Source organism: Sminthopsis crassicaudata, chromosome 2 (genome assembly GCF_048593235.1).
Source record: "Sminthopsis crassicaudata isolate SCR6 chromosome 2, ASM4859323v1, whole genome shotgun sequence".
Taxonomy (NCBI): Eukaryota; Metazoa; Chordata; class Mammalia; order Dasyuromorphia; family Dasyuridae; genus Sminthopsis; species Sminthopsis crassicaudata.
This window is the reverse complement of record NC_133618.1, coordinates 196,840,081-196,861,280: the sequence shown is the minus strand read 5'-3', so window position 1 is coordinate 196,861,280 and position 21,200 is coordinate 196,840,081. Positions and strand designations below refer to the sequence as shown.

The window sequence follows — 21,200 nt, the reverse complement described above, 5'->3', positions numbered from 1 at the left end:
GAGAAGCAAACAGAGGAAGGCTATTCTAGGCCTGATGATCTAATAAGGAGGAAATGGTTGGTATACTAGAAATAAAAAGAACTTAACAGCTTAAAATCATGATCAATATATCCCCAGATATAATATAGACTTCAAGACTTCAGGAAAACAAATTTCAGTGAGTTTATAGAAATGATAGGATCCAATGGCCTGAGGCTCTAAAAGAAAAGTCAGTTCATGAGATATAGAAAACAATTATTTAGTACTTACTGTGTATGGATAATTGTACTAACTACCTCTGGGAATACAAATAATAATCAAATAGTCCTTAAATTCTACTGGGAGATTGCAACGGCCAATCAAAAGATCCTCTGTTAAGCTTGTTCACCTAAGACCAAAGGGCTGTAAAAGTGTATATATCCTTTGATCTAGCAATACCACTGTGTTAGGTCTATAACCTAAAAACATCACATACGTACACACACGCACACACACACACACACACACACACACACACACACACACACACACACACACAACACTTCCCCCCCCCAAAAAAAAAAAAGGAGGAAAAGGACTTATTTTGCAAAAATACTTATAACAGCTCTTTTTGTAGTGGTGAAGAATTAGTCATGAAGAGATGGCCATCAATTGGGAAATGCCAAAACAAAGTATGGTATGTAATTGTGATGGAATATTATTATATTCTAAGAAATAACAAAGCAGGATGATTTTGGAAAAACATGGAAATACTTTTATGAACTGATGCAAAGTGAAATAAGCAGGACCAAAAGAACATTGCACACCCTAACAGCAATATTATACAATGAAGAACTGTGAATTACTTAGCTATTCTCAGCAAAATAATGATCCAATTCAATCTGAAAGGTCTAATGAGGCAGCATACTATTTACTTCCAGAAAAATAACTAATACTGTATTGAAATAAAAATGGAAGCCTGCCATTTTTAACTTTCTTTCATTTTTTTATTTTATTCCAATCTTCTTATCCAAAATGACTAATATGGAAATGTTTTACATGATTATACATAATACAACCTATATCTGATTGCTTACTGTCTAAGGGAGGGAAAAAGAGAGGAAGGACAGGGAGAAAGGGATAGAAATTTGGAACTCAAAATTTTTCTTAAAAAGTTTTGAAATTATTTTAACATTTAATTGGAGAAAAATAATTTTTTAAAGCAGGGGACTGTGACTGGGGAAAATAAAATAGCAAGTAAATGAGGAAAAATATTTTGAAAAAAGTAGGAGGGAAATGTCTATAGATATGAAATATTACAACAATTTTCAGGTGCAATCAATATATTTTTAATTTTACTTGACTGCTGAATTTTTTACAAGAGACTTCATGAAGTAGTAATAATATGCAAGACTTTAGAAATAGGAATAATATGCAAATGTTTTCAATATAAAAACAATGGACCTCAATGAAATTCAAAAGTGTTAAAAATAAAAAGTTTGGTCAATAGCTCAAACAATTTGATGATATTACAGAGTATGTGTATGACTTTTTGAACTAGACCAGCAACACAGTCACACATAGATTCAGACACCAAGGATTGGAACATGGTAGTATTTGTGCTTTAGAAAGATTATTTTGATATCAATAAGGACACCAAACCCCTTCATGGTATGACACGGTTAATCTTGAGGCCTCCTAAGATTGAGGCCTCATGATAACTGGTGACTGTCAGGGAAGTTGAACTATTGTTGGAGAAACTGCTTCCCACTGTGATTTATAACTGAGCTGTTAAAACTGTTCAACCCTTTTTGAACCATTTTTAAATCTCTCTCTCACTTGGGTTTCAAGACAGGAATGAAACAAAGAGAAGGAACCTTTCTTGTCACCAACCCTCTCTTCCTTCCCAGGAGTTATAAGCTACAGTAAAAGTATGAAAGGCTTGAGAATGAATTCTCTAGACTTCTCACTCCTAAGATTCTTTCTCCTACCTTTCTGTTTCCTTTTCTGAGCCTAAGTCAGTAATTAGCAGTCTCAAGAAATGGGCATTTTTATTCTTAGGAATTATTTTGGGTAAAATCCTAAATTTTCTATTCTTGGGATTATCTTGGGCATAATCCTCAATTTTATTGCTTCTAAATTTGTGTCAGGCATCTACCTCCCAGAGGTGTATTTCCTTAAAAGAACATTTTAGCAGAGGGATTCTGCAGTTTAATAACTTGTGACATGGCCTGTTTGGACAAATAATCTATACTCCGCAACCTTCCGTGATAATTTCTCTGCGTTGCTTAAACAATGAGAATCTGAAAATATCTGCTCAATAATCCCAGAAAGTTTTTACCTTTTGGAGCAATATAATGAATGTCATGGACAATTTGGATGTTTTATTTTTCCATATTTAGCCATGCACTTCTATAAGTCAGCTGCATTTTATGTAGTTTCTGTGGTAGAGAAAATTAAAAGCTGTCATATAACATATCTATATGGTATATTGACTGCCTTTGTGAAAAGAGACCCAATTAATCATATTTAGAAAACCTCTAGAATCAAGTCACATATATGTTTTGTTTTAAGAGAAAGTATGCCAATTTGACTAGAATACAAGGTTTTTAAGGAGGAGTTATGGGAAATCAAATGGCAAGAAAGGTTGGAGTCAGATTATGTAGGATTCTATATGCCAAAAAATAGAAACTTGTCATTTTTTCTAGAGCTAATATGGCGCTGCTAAAGCTTCTGGGATAAGGATTGCATAAGGATTCAGTTTTACATGTATATGGAAGAAAAGGCTCGAAAGGAAAGAGACCTGAGGCAGGGAGGTCAAGCAAGAAGCTGTAGCAAAAATATAGGTGATTAAGGACTATGACAATAGTCCTTAAGGAGGACAATATTTATATTGAAGTCTCTCATGATGAAGGCAGGAAAGGAAAATGGTGAGCCATGTACTGAACTCATTGAGGAAAGAGAGTGACAATAGTTGCAGGTATAGACCATAGATAAATGGATGGATATATTGGGTGTATATATATATATGCATATATATGTATGTGTGTATACATGGATGTATGTATATATATATATATATATATGTATGTATGTGTGTGTATGTGTATATGTATAAACCTGAAGATAATAGCTACCAGGTTTTGATTGGATGATAGGTATGAACCTCAAAGGAGGAGAAAACACTGAGTGATGGATGAAGAAGGAGAATCTGGAAGTAACAATAGGGAGAGCAAAGAGTATTCCAACTCTTCCACCTTGACCAGAGCAACAAATAAAGGTGTATCTAGAACTGGAAAGGATAGCCCAGGGAAGTATTTATTTCGATGGTGGGTGGGTGTGTACAGTTTCTGAACAAGTGTAGTATATGATTTCATACTATTATGCTATAAAAATGATGAAAAATATGGTTTCTAAGAAACCTGGAAAGACATATGCTAACTGGTGCAAAATTAAATGAAAGGAACAAGAGCATTGTATACAGACAAAGCAATATCATCATAATCAACTGTGAAAGACTTAGCTAACTCTGATAAATACAATGATCCATAGCAAATCCAAAGGCCTCATGATAAAAAATGCTATCTACCACCTTCAGGGAGAGAAATAATGGACTTATTGTAGATTGAAGCATATTTTACCACTGTCTTTATTTTTCTTGCTTTTTTGTTTGTTTTAGTAAATGGCTAATATAGAAATAAGTTTTGGGTAGCTAGGTACACAGAAGAAAGAGTGCCAGGCCTACAGTCAGGAAGATCTGAGTTCAAATCCAGACTCAGACACTTACTAGCTGGGTGACCCTGGGCATATCACATAAAGCTGTTTGCCTCAGTTTTCTGTAAAATGTACTGGAGAAGGAAGTGTCAAATCCAGTATCTTTGACAACTAAACACCAGACAGAGTCAGGAAGATTCGGAACAACAAAGACAATGACTTCCCATGTATAATGGGTATGAAAGGGACTGGATAGAGAGAATTTGTATCTCAAAATTTTACCAAATGAATGTTAGAAGAAAAAGAAGAAAGAAACACACAATAAGACATTTCCTCTCCATCTCCCCACCCATCTGTTTCCATATTTGTTACCTGATCAATGGGCAATTCTATTTGCACATTCTGATCATCTTTCACATACAGTGCTCCTTGAAATTCTTTTCTAGGGCTGCGTGCTTGAAACACATCACCTTCTGGGGTAAAAAAAAAATACATTTAGGAAACTATATTAAGTCAGTGAGCTAAATTTACATTTGTCTTAAGAGAGGCAAACTAATATTAATGTAAAGCAAGCTGGTCCTGGAGTTGGGATGCATGGAATCTTCAACAAGTCACTTAATTATACTAATCTTAAGATTCTTCATTTGCAAAATATGGATCATACTTTCAGTACCTACTTCACAGGACTGTTAAGAGGAAAGCACTTTGTTCAACTTTAAATTTTCATGACATGTGAAGTTACCATTTTACTCCTTTATATTGGAGTAAAATAGAAAAAAATACTTACTCTTGAGTTCAAATCCTACTTCTAAAGAATTATTACCTGTGTGATCTGAAACAAGTCACCTGACCTATTTAGGCCTCAGTAAAAAGCTGGCCTATGAAATCCCTTCCAGTCCTATAACTATTGCTAATTAGTCATAATTCAGAATAGCAAGATGTGCCTTCCTTTTCCTTTGAAACAGACAATCTAAATTATAGTATAATCTCACTAATTCAAAATAATTGAGTAATAAAACCATTAGAATAGATCAAAATATCATTTATAGATTATTTTAAAAGAAATGTCATTTTTATTAGTTCCAGGTATGTTCAGAAACTCAAAGAAGTTTAAGAAGGGGTTATACTTTGCTTTAATGAACAGGTTTATCAGTAATATGTAATTGTTAAGCACTGAGACCTCAAGTCTTGGTCCTGAGCTGCCCCATAGGGACCTCGTCTTTGCTACTAGCAGAGCTAGAATAAGATATCTGCACACCCCAGGAAAAGTTAAGAAAAGTAAGGTGGTGGAATATTCCTGTCTCTATGAATCTGTAATACTTTTGAAACACTTGGTAATGGAAAAAGTGACAGAGTTTAGAGGCAGAAGACTTAAGTTTGAATCCCAGCTTTGCCCACTTATTTTACCTGTGTGACAATGGACAAATTACTTAATCACTCTGGGCTTTCATTCCCAGCTGAATGAGGAAAATAAACGGGATGGCCTATGACATCCTTCCATCTTGAAATCTTCAATTCTATAAAGTTCTACTTAAAAATAGACTCCTCCAGTGACCAAGCACAACCCCATAGGACTAATGATGAAACATGCTCACACTCACAGAGAAGTAATGGACCCAAGGTCCAGAATAAGATATACGTTTTTAGACATGGCAAATGTGTGAATTTATTCTGTTTGACCATACTTATTATATTTACTGGGAGAGGAATGCTTAGGGAAAAGGGTGCTATCAATAGTGCTGCCAAAAAAAAAAAAAAAAAAGACTAAAAGAAAAATGGATCATTGAAGTAAATTTTAAATTGCACAGAAGGGAAAAGAATGTAGTTCAAAGAGGAACACAGACAAGCAGGACAGCTTTGAAAATAACATACTGAATTTATTGTATGCTTTTTTAAAGCAAGCTACATAGCATAAGGATTCATTTTCTATTCTATTTTATATGGAAAAATGTCCTTTTCTGAGAGTTTGTTGAACTCAGAATAAGCAAGCAAACAAAAAAACAAACACAAATAAACTCCTACTTGCTGGGAAATATGGATTCTCTAACATCAAAAATAGGTACAATGTTGAACAATTAGGAAAAGAGTTCTCTGTTCCTTCCTGCTACGTGTTGTCCAGGCAGCTTCTCATCTTGCCTAATCCTGGTTCTTTTTAGCAAACACTGAGCTCCCAGAAAGCTTCGACATTCCCATGATAGAGTAAAAAAAAATAAAACTTTGTCAAAGTTATGCCCCATCAACCAGTGTTCTCCCTATATTTTTTTCCTTTTGGAGAGTTCTCATTCGAGGGAAGTGTCCAAAAATTAGAGGTATCATATGTTTGCTTTAATAAGGTCATTTCTCTAACAATGACCTGATTCAGATATGCCACCCAGAACTGAGCCCCTGCAGGGTAAAAGATTAAAAACACAATAATTGATGAAACAGGAGCAGTAGTTAATCAACTAATTAACATGTCTGAGGGCAATGCCAATACTCTGAACAGCATCACTGCTGAAGTAAACAGCTGAGTGTAAAAAACAGTTTCCTATAATTTCAGAACCTGCTGAGCTAGTCTTTTCTTCACTTTTTTTCTGAGTAAAAAAGGCTCATCTTTGTGAATTCAAATATGGCCTCAGTCATTTATTGGCTATGTGACCATGAGCAAATCACAACTCTTTCTGTCTCAATTTCCTCATTTGAAAAATAATCTGGAGAAGAAAATATCAAACCACTTTAGCATCTTTGCCAAAAAAAAATCTCTGAGATCACAAAGAATTGGGCATAACTAAACAACCACAAAATTCCTTTTCTTACTCTCTTTTCCCCTATCTTTCCCTCTTTTCTCTTTGTTTCTCTTTCTATCTCTCTTTAATTACCCTTTGTACCTTTCTCTCTTTTTCTCCCTAAATTTGCCACTTCCTCTTAACTCCCCTTTTTCTATTGAGAGTTCTCTCCTCTTTTCATTCACCAAAGGTGACAACTTAACTTGACTCTTCATTTTCCTCACTTGACATAGTCAATCAAATGCAAAATCTCATTTTGCATTTGTGAGTCTAAAGCCCAGCTTATGCTCTAAATTCTAAAGTCTGTGCAACCTCTGACAAATCACTTCATCAGTAAAATGAGTCAAAAGTACTATGGTCTCTCTGAGGACCATTCAACTGCAATTATCTTCACTCTATTATTGTATGGTCATCACGGTGGTCAGGTCTTTATCATCTTTCACTTACATTATTGCTACAAACTCCTGCTTGGTCTCCCTGCCTCAGATCTCTTCCCTCTCAAATCTATCTTCCATATACCTATAAAACTGATAATTCTTAAATACAGATTTGGCCAATTCAATCACTTATCCAAGAAGCTTCAGCAGCACCATATTACCTCAAGGAGAAATGATAAATTTCTCTTTGGGACATTTAGAGCCCTACATAATTTGACTCCAACCTTTCTTATCATTCTGATTTGTTATGATTCTCCTCAAAAACTCTACATTCCAGGCAAATCAGTATACTTTCTCTTCTCTATACTTAACATTCTACCTCCCATTCTTTTGTCTTTACAGAGACTATTCACTTCTTGAGATTTTTTTCCTCGCCACTTCTACTTTCTTAGATTCCCTTGGGGGCCCTTCAGGGCCACCACCTATAAAAGGTCTTCCCTGTTTTCCCAAAATTTAACAACCCCTTGAAGAAATTTTCTAATTTACTTATCTGTATACATGTTGTTTCTCCCCTGTAGAATGTAAACTTATTGAGGACAGTAATAGATTTCTTTTTGCCTTGTATCTCCAGTACCTATTATAATAGCTGGTGCAATAACAACAATAGCACCTCTAAAGCATCTTAAGGTTTGCAAAGGGCTTTACAATATCTTATTTTATTCTCACAACAAACTCTGGGAAGTTAAGTGGTATGATTATTGCCATTTTACAGATGAGGAAACTAAAGTTAAAAGAAAAAAATTAATCTGCTCAAAGTCACACAGCTGGTAAGGATTCAAATCAGAATTTGCATTCTGGTCTTCCTATATTTAGGATCACAGATCATCACATGGTTATCACCTAGCTGGTTCCTATGGTGTTCACAGCTTAAGAAATGGTTTTTCTTGTTGCTGCTTTTTTCCCAATTCCCACCCCACCCCCCTTATGGATCATAAGTCATAGGATTTAGTGATGAGAGAGATCTTTGAGATCACTTAACCCAATACCCTCTGGTTACAGGTATAGAAGGGCAGTTAGGTGGCATCATAGTACACAGCCTGAGCCTAGAGTCTGGAAAACTCATCTCCCTGAATTCAAATCTGATCTCGGATACTTATAAGTTGAATAACACTAGACAAATCACTTAAACCAGTTTGCCTCAGTTTTCTCATCAGTAAACTGAACTGGAGAAGGAAATGGACAACCACTCTAGTATCTCTGGTCAAGAAAACTCCAAATGGGGTCATGAAGAATTAGATATAACTGAACAACATTCAAGGTCAAATAGATTTTTTTTAAAAACCAATAAGAAAGATGGACAGAATTTACATGGCTTGTGAGCAGCAGAGCAAGGATCAAAACCTAGATAACTCTGAAACCAGATATAGTATTTTATCTTTCCTTCTCCATCATACTGCTTCTCTCTTGACAAGTTATAAAATGAAATCAAAGAATGTTAGTTATACTCTTTGTATTTAGGGAATTGTTTCCAATTAGACAGTGATATCAAATAGAAATAAGGGCCACTAAGACCTACATAAGGTCCTTGCAGGTGCATATCGACTAAGAAAAACAAATATTAACATTATCTATATTCTATTATATTTGTATTTACTTTATTAAATATTCCCCAATTATATTTTCTTCTGGTTCAGGCTACATTTGGGAGTGTTTGATACCTCTGTCACAGAGAATAGAGGTTATAATTCAACTTAACCTGAGTTGAAATCCTGCCTCTGATATTTCCTAGCTATGAGACTGAACAAGGAGGCTTTTAACTTCTTTGAAATAGTTTTTTTTCACTATGAAGAAGCTAAAAATAATCATAATGACAATACCTCATCAAAAATGTCTATTCTTAATTAAAAAGGCAGATAAGTTTAACTTTATAGATTTGTTTTTTTTTAAAATCAAACAATGAAATTCATTTTCATCAATTGATTTTTCCTGTGGATCAGTGTGTGTGTGCGTAAGAATGTACAGGATATGTACAGCTTTAAAGCTCAAAAGACCTAACACCCTGCAAATGTGTGTGTGTCTGTGCCTGTATATGTGTGTATCTGTGTATATATATATATATATATATATATATATATATATATATATATATATATATTATACATCTATATATATATGTATATATATATATATATAGGTAATCCCATTTTTATATCTTTTTGGTTACTGAATAGTATAATAGAGTACTTGATTTAAAATAAAAAAGAGAAAACCTAAATTCTTCCTTAGGCATTTACCAACTAGATGATTCTAGGTAAGTCACTTATTCTCTTGTCAGCATCACTTTCCTCACCCGTAAAATGGGAATAATAATAGTACCCATTTCTACTGTTGCTGTGAGGATTAACTTGGATAATATAAGTAAATTGCTTTGCAAAATTTTAAAAGTCTATATAAATCCTAGTTGTTATTATAAATAATAATTGTACATCACTTGTTATAAATCTAAATTATCATGAAAATATTGATTTCAATTTCAGCCACATATAGCTCTAACAAACACCTTTTTGCACATTATTAATGGCCCATAGAAAAGTTAAATGAAGAAATATTTAAAGTTTCATGTAGTAGTTTACATAAGAGGCAAGAGGATGATTTTCATGCTGAGGAATTTTTCATGCTGAGGGGATTCTGGATATAAGAAAAGAAGGGAGTTCCCAACCTTTTAGCATCATCCAACTAGCTTTTCAGGGTCAGTCAGAGTCAGGATCAGTCAAAGTCCTTGGTCTTTAGGAGAAGAAGTGAACTAGGCAGGCAAGCTGCTCTGGACTCTAGAGTCTGGAGTCTGAGGTCTTCCCTGCTGAGCCCAATGCAGCACAGAGACTCTGACTCTCTCCCTCAGCCCTCCAGTCCTTCTTTATAATTACCTCACCAATACCACATTCAGCAGGTGCCAATCATGAGGAGAGCCATCACATCACCATATCATCTAAGTATATGTTTATAGAACCATTGTATCACATTGAGTAGGCACTTAGCCTAAGTACTCTGTTGTTCTGCATTCAAGTACACCTTTTCAGAGTTCCAGCCCTCTGCATTGTTCCAACCCTCTACAATATATTTTTATTTTCTTTTATGTATTACTTTTGTATTCTCCTTTGGGCCTCTCCTTGAAGGCTTCATCACCCTTTTCAGTCTCCTATTTAGAAAGGATTTTTCAGTGCTTATAATGTGACTTTCTTTTACCCATGATGGTCTGATTCTGGATATTGGAACTTCTCCCCCTACTACAAGTTTTATCAACACTTTTTAAAAATTTCTCTAATAGAAAACAACAACAACAACAAATTCAAGCATAAAGCAAATATAAAAATTCCTCTTACCTGCGCCACCTAGAGTTAATGGATCTGTATAACTTGGCTTCTTCTCTATTTTTGCATGATACACTGAGCTCTCACTATTTTTTAGAATTTCTTCATATAAGGAACGATCTACTACTTCATTTAATTCCTGGTTAAAGCATACATTGTAAACAAAATGACATTAAGTAAGTGTCTTTAATATTAATGCTTAATAAGTCTAAACAATCATTCTTACTGGTCTGGTTTGGAGTACAATATTTGTGTGAGTAAGCAACAGACGTGGGGGTTGTGGAGGAATTGTCATTCACCTCTGAAGAAATCTCACCTCCTCCACTGGCTCGGTCTCTGAGGGCCTTGTATTTCTCAACTGTAAAATGATAATAATAATTTTGTCATCCCTTTTTTTCCAAAGATAATACAAGAGTTACTAATTACTAGAAGGTACTCTACCTCTAGTCAAATTATGAGTTTCTCTAAGCATCTAATTTGGATAAGAAGATTTCTCTATAAGAACAAACAAATTAAGTGAGAGACTTCTCTCATTTTTCTGAGCCTCTCTTCAAATCAAAACAACAAAACCATTTAGAAATAACTCATCAAGTAACTTCTGTCCAAACATCTGAGTGCAACAAACATCTATGGTACAGAAATAAAACAAAGAATTAAAAAAATTAGAGATATTAATATTCTTCTAGATATTTATTTAAAAATAATAACTTTGCTAAATATATTAATATATAATACATAATAAAATATACTAATCAGATAACATTTATAGAGCTAATATAATATTTTACCATATTATGCTCTATAAAGGCTATCTAAAACTGTCCCATTGATTATAATGTCTTTGAGGTCAAAGATTATTCTGTATCTATCTTTGTATTCTCAACACAATTTCAAAGCTTTGTACCTACTTGACATACTTAACAAATATTTGTTGTTTTTATTGTGCTCCATACTAATACATTTAGATACATGACATGATAATTTTGTGTGTACCTAAATATAAGGTATACATTTATTTCTTGGATCTGTGATCAAACCAGGGAAGTCCAGTAAAGAAATGACCTCTGTCCATGCTAATCAGTAACTGTTCCACATGTTTCATTCTTAAAAGAGTTGTCTGGATCGCTGAAAGTTTGAGTGACTTAGAGAGAGGACATGAACTCAGGTCTTCCTAAATCCAAATTTGGTATTCTGTCTGCTATGAAATTATGAATATGTATACCTAGATAATGATGATAAAGATGACAACAACAATAGATAGAAGTGTGGTCTGTGAGTGACAATAAACACTCCTCTCTGAAATTGTGACTAGGGCCTCCTTTCCCCTATGGCTACAAGCTCTGATTCTCCTCTTTGCCCTTGGGACTTTTACTTAGAACTATGTATGGATAATTTTTTTTTCTAAAAGATCTATAAGATTGAAAATCTTTTGTGTTCAAGTTACATTTTTCTTTGAGACTTTGCATATAACTTTTTTATTGCATTGTCTTCTGAATTTGAGTCTTGATCTTTGCTAAACCAATAGACAACAATAACAACTAGACTGTATCTAGTGCTTTAAGGTCTGCAAAACTTTTTACACTTTATCTTATTAGATCCAGGTCTATTATTCTCCATTTTATAAATAAAGAAACTGAGGCTGAGACAAGTGACTTACTTGGGTCCAGGTCACAATAGAGTTTATCTAATCTACCTATCTATCTATTGTATGACAAATGGATGGACAGATAACGCACACATATACACATACATATACATATATATACTTATGCATATATACACATATTTCTCATATACATAGTAACATTCTACGGTCAGGCTTTTATTATTGTTTTCTCATTTTTTTTTACAGCTCATTTCTTGCTGTATGTTAAAGTTTAATTTTATATTTAAAGATGGGGGGTTTGTTTCTTGGTGAAGGGAGCACTGTCCCAAGTTTCAGGTTTTTAATGCTGCTGTTTTCAGACCTGTAAGTTTTTAGTTCTTCTTTGCTGACTTGGAAAATAGAATTAGGAGAGAGAACTTAAGAATTAAGAAGACTATTTGAAAACCATGACCATAAAGAAGAGCCTAGACGTCATGTATCAAGAAATTATCAAGAAAAATTGCCCTAATATCTTAGAGGATAAAATAGAAATTTAAAGAATCCATCAATTACTTCCTAATAGAGATCTCAAAATGAAACTCCCAGGAATATTATATCTGAATTCTAGAACTCCCAGATCAAGAAAAAAATACTGCAAGCAAACAGAAAAGAAATAATCCAAATATCATAGAGTCACATTCAGAATAACACAAGATTTTGCAGCTTCTACATTAAAGGTTCTGAGGATTTGGAATATCGAATTCTGAAAGGCAGAGGAGCTAAGTTTACAACAAAGAATTATCTACCAGGAAAAGTGAATATAATTCCTTCAAGGGTGAAGTGAACATTTAATGAAAGAGAGGTCTTTCAAGCATGGCTAATGAAAAGACCAGAGAGCTGGACAGAACATTTGAATTTTAAATACAAGACTCAAAAGAATCATAAAAATATAAACACAAAGGAGAAAACAAATGATTCAATAAGGTTAAACTGTTTATATTCTTTATGGGAAGATGATGCTTGTAACTCCTAAGAACTTTCTCATTATTCAGGCTGTTAGAAGATATATACTTAGACAGAGGGCATAGGTGTGAATTGACTAAGATGTGATGATTTCCCAAAAAAAAAAAAAAAAAAAAAAAAAAGTAAAGTCAAAAGGGGGAAGGGGAGGTAGAATAGGGGAAATTATCTCACCAAAAAGTTCAAAAGGAAAAGCTTTTAACATTGGTGGAGAAGATGAGAGTTTGGTAATACTTAAACCTTACTCTCATCAGAATTGGCTCAAAGAGGGAATAATATACACATATGCAGGGAATTAAGAGGGGGAAAGAGAATGGAATAAGGAAAGAGGTTGATAGAAGGGAAAACAGATTAAGGGTAGCAGCAGATGAAATGAAATGAAATCTGGAGGAAACTAGGAATTTTAAGAGAAAGTAAGTACATGGTGAACAAATTATCCAAAAAGATAAAAACAAGTGATAGAATGCCTTAAGAAACAGCAAGAAGGCCAGTAGAAAGGGGCATGATATGTGATATGACTGAAAAGGTAGGCTGGATTCAGATTGTAAAGGTCTTTAAACATCAAATACAAGAATTTGTATTTCGTCTTAGAGATAATAAGGAGCCACTGAAGCTTATTAAGCAGGAACTAAGTCCAATGTTTTATGAATATTATTATAGCAGCTATGTAGAGGATAGACTAAAAAGAAGACAGACTATGAGCAAACAATTGCAAAGTTCTTGTAATAGTATAATCAAGATATAATGAAAACCTAAATTCCAGTAGTGGCCATATCAAGGAAGAGAAGGAGATTATTGATTGTGAGAGATGTAATGAGGTAGAATTAGTAAGACCTGGAAACTAATTAGGTATTTGAAGAAAGTAAGTGTGAAGAGTTGAGGATGACAGAAAGTTGTGAACCTATATGACTAGAAGGATGGTGGTACTTTGTACAGAAACTGAAAATTTCAAAAAGGATATAGATTTGGAAGCTAATATGTCCATTTTGACATATTAGGCAGCCAAGTGATTCAGTGAATAGAGTGCTAAGCCTGGACCAGAAAGACTCATCTTTCTGAATTCAAATTCAGCCCTTGACACTTACTAAACTGTGTGACCTGGGGCACATCACTTAATCTGTTTGCCTCAGTTTTATCATCTATAAAATAAGCTGGAAAATGAAATGGCAAATTACTCCTGTATCTTTACCAAGAAAAGCCCAAATGAAAGACAACTGAACAACAAAAGTTGGATATATCATATTTGAAATGCCAAGGAGACATCCAATCTAAATGTCTAATAAGCTATTGCTATTACAAGACTAGAAGTGAGAAGAGAGACTATAAAAGTCTGGCAGCTTTCTGTATACAGATGATAATTAAGTCCATACAAATTGATGAAGTCACCAAAGACAGTGAAGAGAGAAAAAAAGACAAAGTTCCAGGATTACACCCACAATGAGCAATAGTATTTGGAAGATGATCCATTACAGGAAACTTAAAAGAAGTTATCAAACAGGTAGAATGAGGAACAAGGGAAATTTTAATGAAAATTAAAAGGAGAGAGTATCCAGAAGGAATGGATAATTCACAACGGTAAGTGTTGCAGACAAGTTGGGAAACATAAGGATTAAGAATAAGTCAATTAGACTATTAAGAAAACCATTAGTTACTTTGAAGAAAGCAATTTTAGTTGAATAAATAAATCAGAAGACAGAGTCCAAAGGATTGAGAAGTGAGAAATGTTGAATCAATAAATGAACTCGGCTTTTTCCAGGAGTTTGTCTATAAAAGGGAAGAGAGATAAAAAATAGTTTCAAAGGATGATAGGATCAAGGAGAGGCTCTTAAGATTGGGGAAACCTAGAGATGTTTGTAGGCAGCATGGAGTGAGCCAGTATATAGGGAGAAATCAAAGACTAGATAGAAGGGGATGACTAGGAGAGGGCAGACAATCTGCTGAAGGTGAGTAGATGATATGAGATCAAGTATACAGCTAGAAGATCATGGAAAGGAAAAGGTCCTCCTCTTTGATCAAAGTAAGAGAATAGACGATATAGGAAAAAAAAAAATAATAGAGTAGTTAAGAAGAGTTCATGGTAAATGACTTCTCTGCTTAGAAAATATGAGCCAAGGTCTGTTAAGTGATAGAGCATAAGATTTAAAGTGAGAAGAGAAGGTATAGAATGGTCACTGTGGGAATTATCACAGGAAATCATTTAGGAAGGAGTAAAAAGGTTACTTTGCTTTAGTAAGGATCCATTTGAGATTAGAGAGCAAAAATTTGAAGGGGATCTAATTAATATAGCATAACTTCCTCCAGCATCATTCAGGAGCTCACAAGTAGGATCAGAAAACACGGGTCGTAGGAGGAATCTTGGGTTGAGGATTGGCAAGGCATGAATATTCGAGTGGGGGAGGGGATTCCAGATCAGGTGTAATACTGAATTGGTTAATGAAAAAAATCAGGAGTGATAAGGTAAGAAAATAAAGCTAGTGTAAAAGCAGTTACCTAGAAGACTCCAGAAAAATTGAGTTGCAGGTACAATAAAAAGAAATAATTGATTCAGGAAGAATGAGATAGAGAAAGAATGCTAAAAGATTGTGATCATATAAATGAATTTCAGAATGTTTGATAATGGAAATAGAACACTTTGTGGCTGACTTCAAGATCAAGGGTAGATCATCCCTGTGGGTGCTTGAAGTAGAATGGAGCAGTTTGTGGCTACAAATTCATTTTATGCTTCCACCTTATGATGAGGATAAACCCATATGTAAAAGGATAAGGATTCCATAATGTAACAAGTTCAGACAGGCACTTGTCCTCCCCACTTCATTATTAGAAATCTTCCCAAAATTTCTTTTAGCAGTGACCAGAACCAAAAGAGTAGTCAGTGATGAGACCATGAAGGTTAGTTCAATCTTCCATTTCACTTAATATTACATAATTAATCGTTATGAGCCATAAATTATCTCATTTTTCTTCTTACTCAATTTCTACAGAAGATGAAAATTATTATAAAATATTCAAACCCATATGTTCATTTTTTATTTTTTATTTTTATTAGAGCACCAACAAAGATATTTTTAAAAATACCAAGTATTGTTTGTATATGTGTATATGTTTGTATATTTCTCTCTCAAACTGTCCTTGTCACTTAAAACATCTAACAATCCCCTACCTTGTAGTATTAATAGATACATACACTACGAAAAACCACCTAGCTTTTTTTCCCTTGCAAAAACAATGTGTGAAAACAGCCCTTCACCCTCATAAAACCAAGTCCAAACAAATCTATCTATGCTCAGATTTTTACTGTAACATTTGGGAAATTTTCACACATCCAGGAAACAAGATTTTAACAGAGCCTTTTTTTTAACAAACAGGAAATGGGATGTAGGTAGGAGTTTGTGTTTGTTGGGTTGGGGGTGGGTGTTGAGAAGAGAGACAGCAGTTTGGCTATGTATAATTAATCTGAACCTTGCCAAATTTTGTCTGTGGTCATGCAAATTTTTTTCTATTCTGTATTTCAAAAACAAAGTCTAAAGACATCAAATATTTAACTCCTTGCCTATAAAATAAAATTGAAAGGACAATGACTCTCATTAAGAAGGGGAAACCATGACAGCCTAATTTATCTTTGTGGGCAGTGCATAGTCTTTGGGGAGTAAATAAGTCCAGTCACAAATGAAGATCAGTTATGCTACTGCTGCTTCAGATATTTTATCCAGTGCATAACTTACTATGGACTCTTTCTCTTGTTCTCTCCCCACTCTTGTAATTACTCTCATTTCCATTCTTCCTCTCCTTTCCCTCCCTTCACCCCTTCATCCATGTCACTTTCCTCTTCTTTTCCTTTATCTTTCTAATTCTCTCCACCTTTATCTCTATAATTTAATTTCTCTCCTCTTCTCCACCTTCTTTGTCTCTTTTCTCCCTTCTCTTTTTGTCTTTTCCTTCCTCCATCCTTCCATTCCTTTTTAATCCCTTTTTCTTATTGTACCTACTTTCCAAGGACTAGTATTGCTAAGAACTGAGAGATTGATCACTCCTTAGGTGATGAAAGTTTTTTATCTTGGCAACATGACACAGACAAAAATTTTAAATGGCTTTAATCCTTTGCACTTTAGCAGTCCTGTGACCAATTAGTGCAAAAGGCAATAAAAGGTGCTATGATCTTGCTGTTGCACATGCATGACTTTCCATCTTTCATTTCCATGCCATTGTACTGATTATCCCCCACTCTTGGAACATACTCTTTCCTTACCACTGCTTCTGAGAATCCCTAGTTTCAAGACTCAATTCAAGGGGCAGCTAAATGGTCTAGTATATAGGATACTGGCCCTAGAGTCAGTTCAAATTTAGCCTGAGACACTTAACATTTATTAACTATGTGGTTCTGGGCAAGTCACAACCTCAATTACCTCTCAAAAAAAAAAAAAAAAAAAAAAAGACAATTCAAGCATCACCTTCCACATGAAACCTGTCTTTATCCCTATCCTCAATCTGCTATTGCCTGAGCATATACTCATTTTGTACATTATGTATAAACATATTATATGTATGTATATATGTAGATATGCATATAGACATATACACACATACATATAGTTTCCTCTATTAAAAAATTCAAGGGCCTTGAGGACAGAAAATTTGTTCTCAGCATACCCAGTAGCTTAATACAGTATAATAGTTTTGGTTGATTAATTGTGGATTCCACAGTCTAATAATCTATAAATATAAATTTAATTCTTAATACTCTAAATGTGAACTCCTTACACTGATTTTTCTCCTGGAAGAATCGAATTAAATCAATATTGATACTCTAAGAATTTGCTCCTAGGTGAAAGGAAGGCTCACAGATTATTTATCACATGCAAAGTGAATAAAGATGTTGGTAGATTTGGTTTCTTCACATGCAAAGGAACAAAAAATATCTCTTAATGACACATGATAATCCTATCTATGGAATTTCATGCTATAAATATATATGTGCATATATATATATATATGTATATATATATATATATATACACAAAAAAATCACTTACAAAATACTTTTATGTACCAATTTCCTGCTGAAAAAGGTAAACAATGCAAAGAAATTTTATGAAGAATGTGACAAAATTCTCCAAATTAAGTCAATCTGGTGCCTTGATAATTGGCCACTTCAGTATGAAGATGAGTACAAAAGAAAACCATTTGAGATAAAAAAAAATTAGGAGTTCATAAACTTCATATTTATCAAAAATTTATTTTATAGAACTATAATAAAATTTATATGACAAGCACCAAACAATGACACACTCACAAAATTAAATTGAATTTAAAAGATAGACAAAGACAGGTTGGAGATATGAGACTCATCAGCTGTCGGATCATTGACTAGAACAAAAATAAATATTAACATCAAAGTAGAAGAAAGAATAAATATGACAAAACTCTCCAACACACCAAATAAAACTGACTGTTAGCTAAAAAGTGAGAAATGTTGTCAAAGGAAAGACACTAACTCTAATGATTGCCATTTCTTAGAGTCATCACAGGTGGCCAAAGAACCTCAAAAGTTCCTATACCAGCAAACATTTGATTTCCTTTTCAAAAGACATATAAAGAGAGGATGTCTAAGAGTGGATGGACAAAAAACCTACCCACCAAATTGGATTTTTAAAATAAGTATAGAGGATGAAAGCAAGGAAAGGTTAAAGCCAGCTTGAGTTCAGAAGCATGACATGAGACTATAAGAATACTATTAAGCAGAAAGATAATGGATTCAGTATAAAATGAGACACAAACATATTTTTGTTAGATGGCTAATGGGAGAATTTGTTTTACTTGACTCTACATTTTTATTATAAAGGCTTCATTTTTCTGTTTTTTCAATAGTAAAGAGACATGGGGTATAAAATTTTCATTGGAAAGAAATTATAATAAAGAAAAGTCAGGATTGTTGAAACACGGTCTCACTCCCAGGAACCACAAATGGCTATGTGAGTGAAGGGAGAGACAGAGGTACATACAGGTGTACATACTTTCAAGAATTTGAACTTTTTAAAAAGAATACATTTTATTCAATAATAGACAATGGCAGAGCCTTCTCTACAATGTGGATCCAGAATAGGATGGGAACCACATGACACCACCTTCAAGAAAGAAGGAGGTGGGGCATTTCCTAGGCAATTCTAGTAAAGCAGTGGGGAAAATGGATCCAGAAATCCAGTTTTCTCCCATTAAAAAAAAGGAACTATTTCTGGAGAATGCTAGACTCTTGAAGAAAAGATGATCCAGGAATATTATCTTCTAGAGAGAGAAGGGTACTTATGAAAAGTACCAGTCTCATGGAGAGAAGAAAATAGTATATGTGATCCCAGAGTTAGAAGAGCAGTCAGAGACTGAAACATGATATACACCAAACACCTGAAACTTAACTTTCTGCTACTACCATAAACTCTCTATTCTTAGGGTGGGAGTAAGCAATTAAGTAGCACAGTAGATAAAAATGCTAGTACCGGAGTCAGAAAGACTCCTCTTCCTAAGTTCAAATCTAGCCTCAGATACTTACTACCTCTAAGATCCTAGGCAAATCACTTAACTTTGTTTGCCTCAGTCCCTCATCTATAAAATGAGTTGAAGTAGTAATTGGTAAACCACTCCAGTGTCAATAACATCCATTGCCCCAATTTCATTTTTTATTTCTGTAAGATTCCAAATCCTTAGGGTAATGATACCCTTAGTTGGAAGTCAATGTTTCCCCTAACATAGAAAGGAAGCCTTACCAAAGAGAATGTGAATACTTGATATATCTTGAGCTATTGTAAATTCTTTATATTCTCTGACTTCTGTCCATGGAAGGAAATAAAAACCTTCTTATAATTTTTGCCCCAAATTCTTGGCTTGCATTTAGAACCGAAAACCCAAGTACTCAGGTTTGGAATAGTGTCCCTTTACCCAGGGAGCAGAGTTCAACTATAAAAAACACAAAATAGGAAATAAAAAAGAGAAAAAAATAAAAATGGCAAGAAACAGAAAAGAACCTTAATGAGAAAGCTATTGTGGTGACAGGGAAGACTAAAACACCAACTCAGACGAGGACAAAATGTTCACAGAGGAAATCTCAAAAAGCAATATGAATTGGTCTCAAGCCCAAAAAGGTTTCTTGGAAATGCTCATAAAAGATTTCAAAAAGCAAATAAAAGATATAGAATAAAGAGTGAGAAAAGAAACAAGAGATATATGCAAGAGAGAATCAACAATTTGAAAAAGGAAAGAGAAAAATTGACTGAGAAAACAATTCTTTAAAAAATACAATTAACCAAATGAAAAAAAAAGCCACTGAAGAAATTAATTCCTTAAAAAACACAATAGGCCAAATGCAAAAAATAAAAAATAAAAAATCCCCTGAAGAAAACAACACCTTGAAAAGAATTAATCAAATGGAAAAATAAATACAAAAATTAACTGAAGAAAATCACACATTAAAACTAAAACTTGGAAAATGGAAGCTTATGACTTTATGGAACATCAAGAATCAGTCAAACTAAAAAATGAAGAAATGGAAGAAAAAATAAAATAACTCATTGGAAAAAACAGCTGACCTGGAAAATAGATCCAGGAAAGGCAATTTAAGAATTACTTTGTTTACCTGACGATCATGACCAAAAAAAAAAGAACTTGGATAGCATTCTGAAAGAGACCATATATCAAGGAAAACTGCTCTGATATACTAAAAACAGAGGGGGAAATAGTCATTGAAAGAATCCATCTATCCAAAGAGAGATCCCACAATGAACATGAAACATTGTTGCAAGACTCCAGAACCATAATCTCAAAGAAAAAATACTGCATGCTTCCAGACAAAAACAATTCAAGTATTGAGGAGCCACAGTCAGGATTACCCAAGATCTGGCAGCTTCTGCAATAAAGGATCAGAAGACCTGGAATACCATATTCTGGAAGGCAAAGAACATGGGGTTACAACCAAGAATTAATTACTTAGTGAGACTGAGGAAATAATGCTGTTCCTCAGCTTCATCTTTTAAGGGAAGAGATGGATCTTCAATGAAGTAAGAAACCTTCACTCATTTCTACTAAAAAAAGAAAAAAAAACAGAACTAATAAGAAAATTTGATCTTCAAAAACAGGACTCAAGCATAGAAAGGTAAATGGGGAAAATAATATATATTATTTAAAGGTTAAGCTGTTTATATCCTGAGAAGGGAAAATGATATCTGGACAGAGGGTGTGGTTGTGAATGGATTGTGATGTGCTGCTTTTGAAGAAAAAGACATTAAGGGGTAGAGAAAAAAAAGACTTCTACTGGTAGAAGAAAGGGGATGTATTATGGAATAAATTAGATTACTTGAAGAGGCATAAAAGACCTATTACAATAGAAGAGGGAAGGGAGGGAGACGAGCATTGTCTGAAGCTTAATCCA

The 21,200-nt window shown here is 34.0% G+C and overlaps 1 protein-coding gene across 5 annotated transcripts in view; it reads right to left on the bottom strand.

Moving 5' to 3' along the window:
* DCDC2C (doublecortin domain containing 2C) overlaps positions 1 to 21,200 on the bottom strand; it is a 173,926-nt gene that overhangs the window by 72,057 nt on the left and 80,669 nt on the right. For all 5 annotated transcript variants that reach the window (XM_074288066.1, XM_074288067.1, XM_074288068.1 and 2 more), the window contains 3 exons: positions 10,499 to 10,540; positions 10,195 to 10,321; positions 4,045 to 4,145 (listed from right to left, as the gene is read on the bottom strand). In XM_074288066.1, the coding sequence (XP_074144167.1) occupies positions 4,045 to 4,145; positions 10,195 to 10,321; positions 10,499 to 10,540 (270 nt within the window). The remainder of the gene's footprint in view (positions 1 to 4,044; positions 4,146 to 10,194; positions 10,322 to 10,498; positions 10,541 to 21,200) is intronic.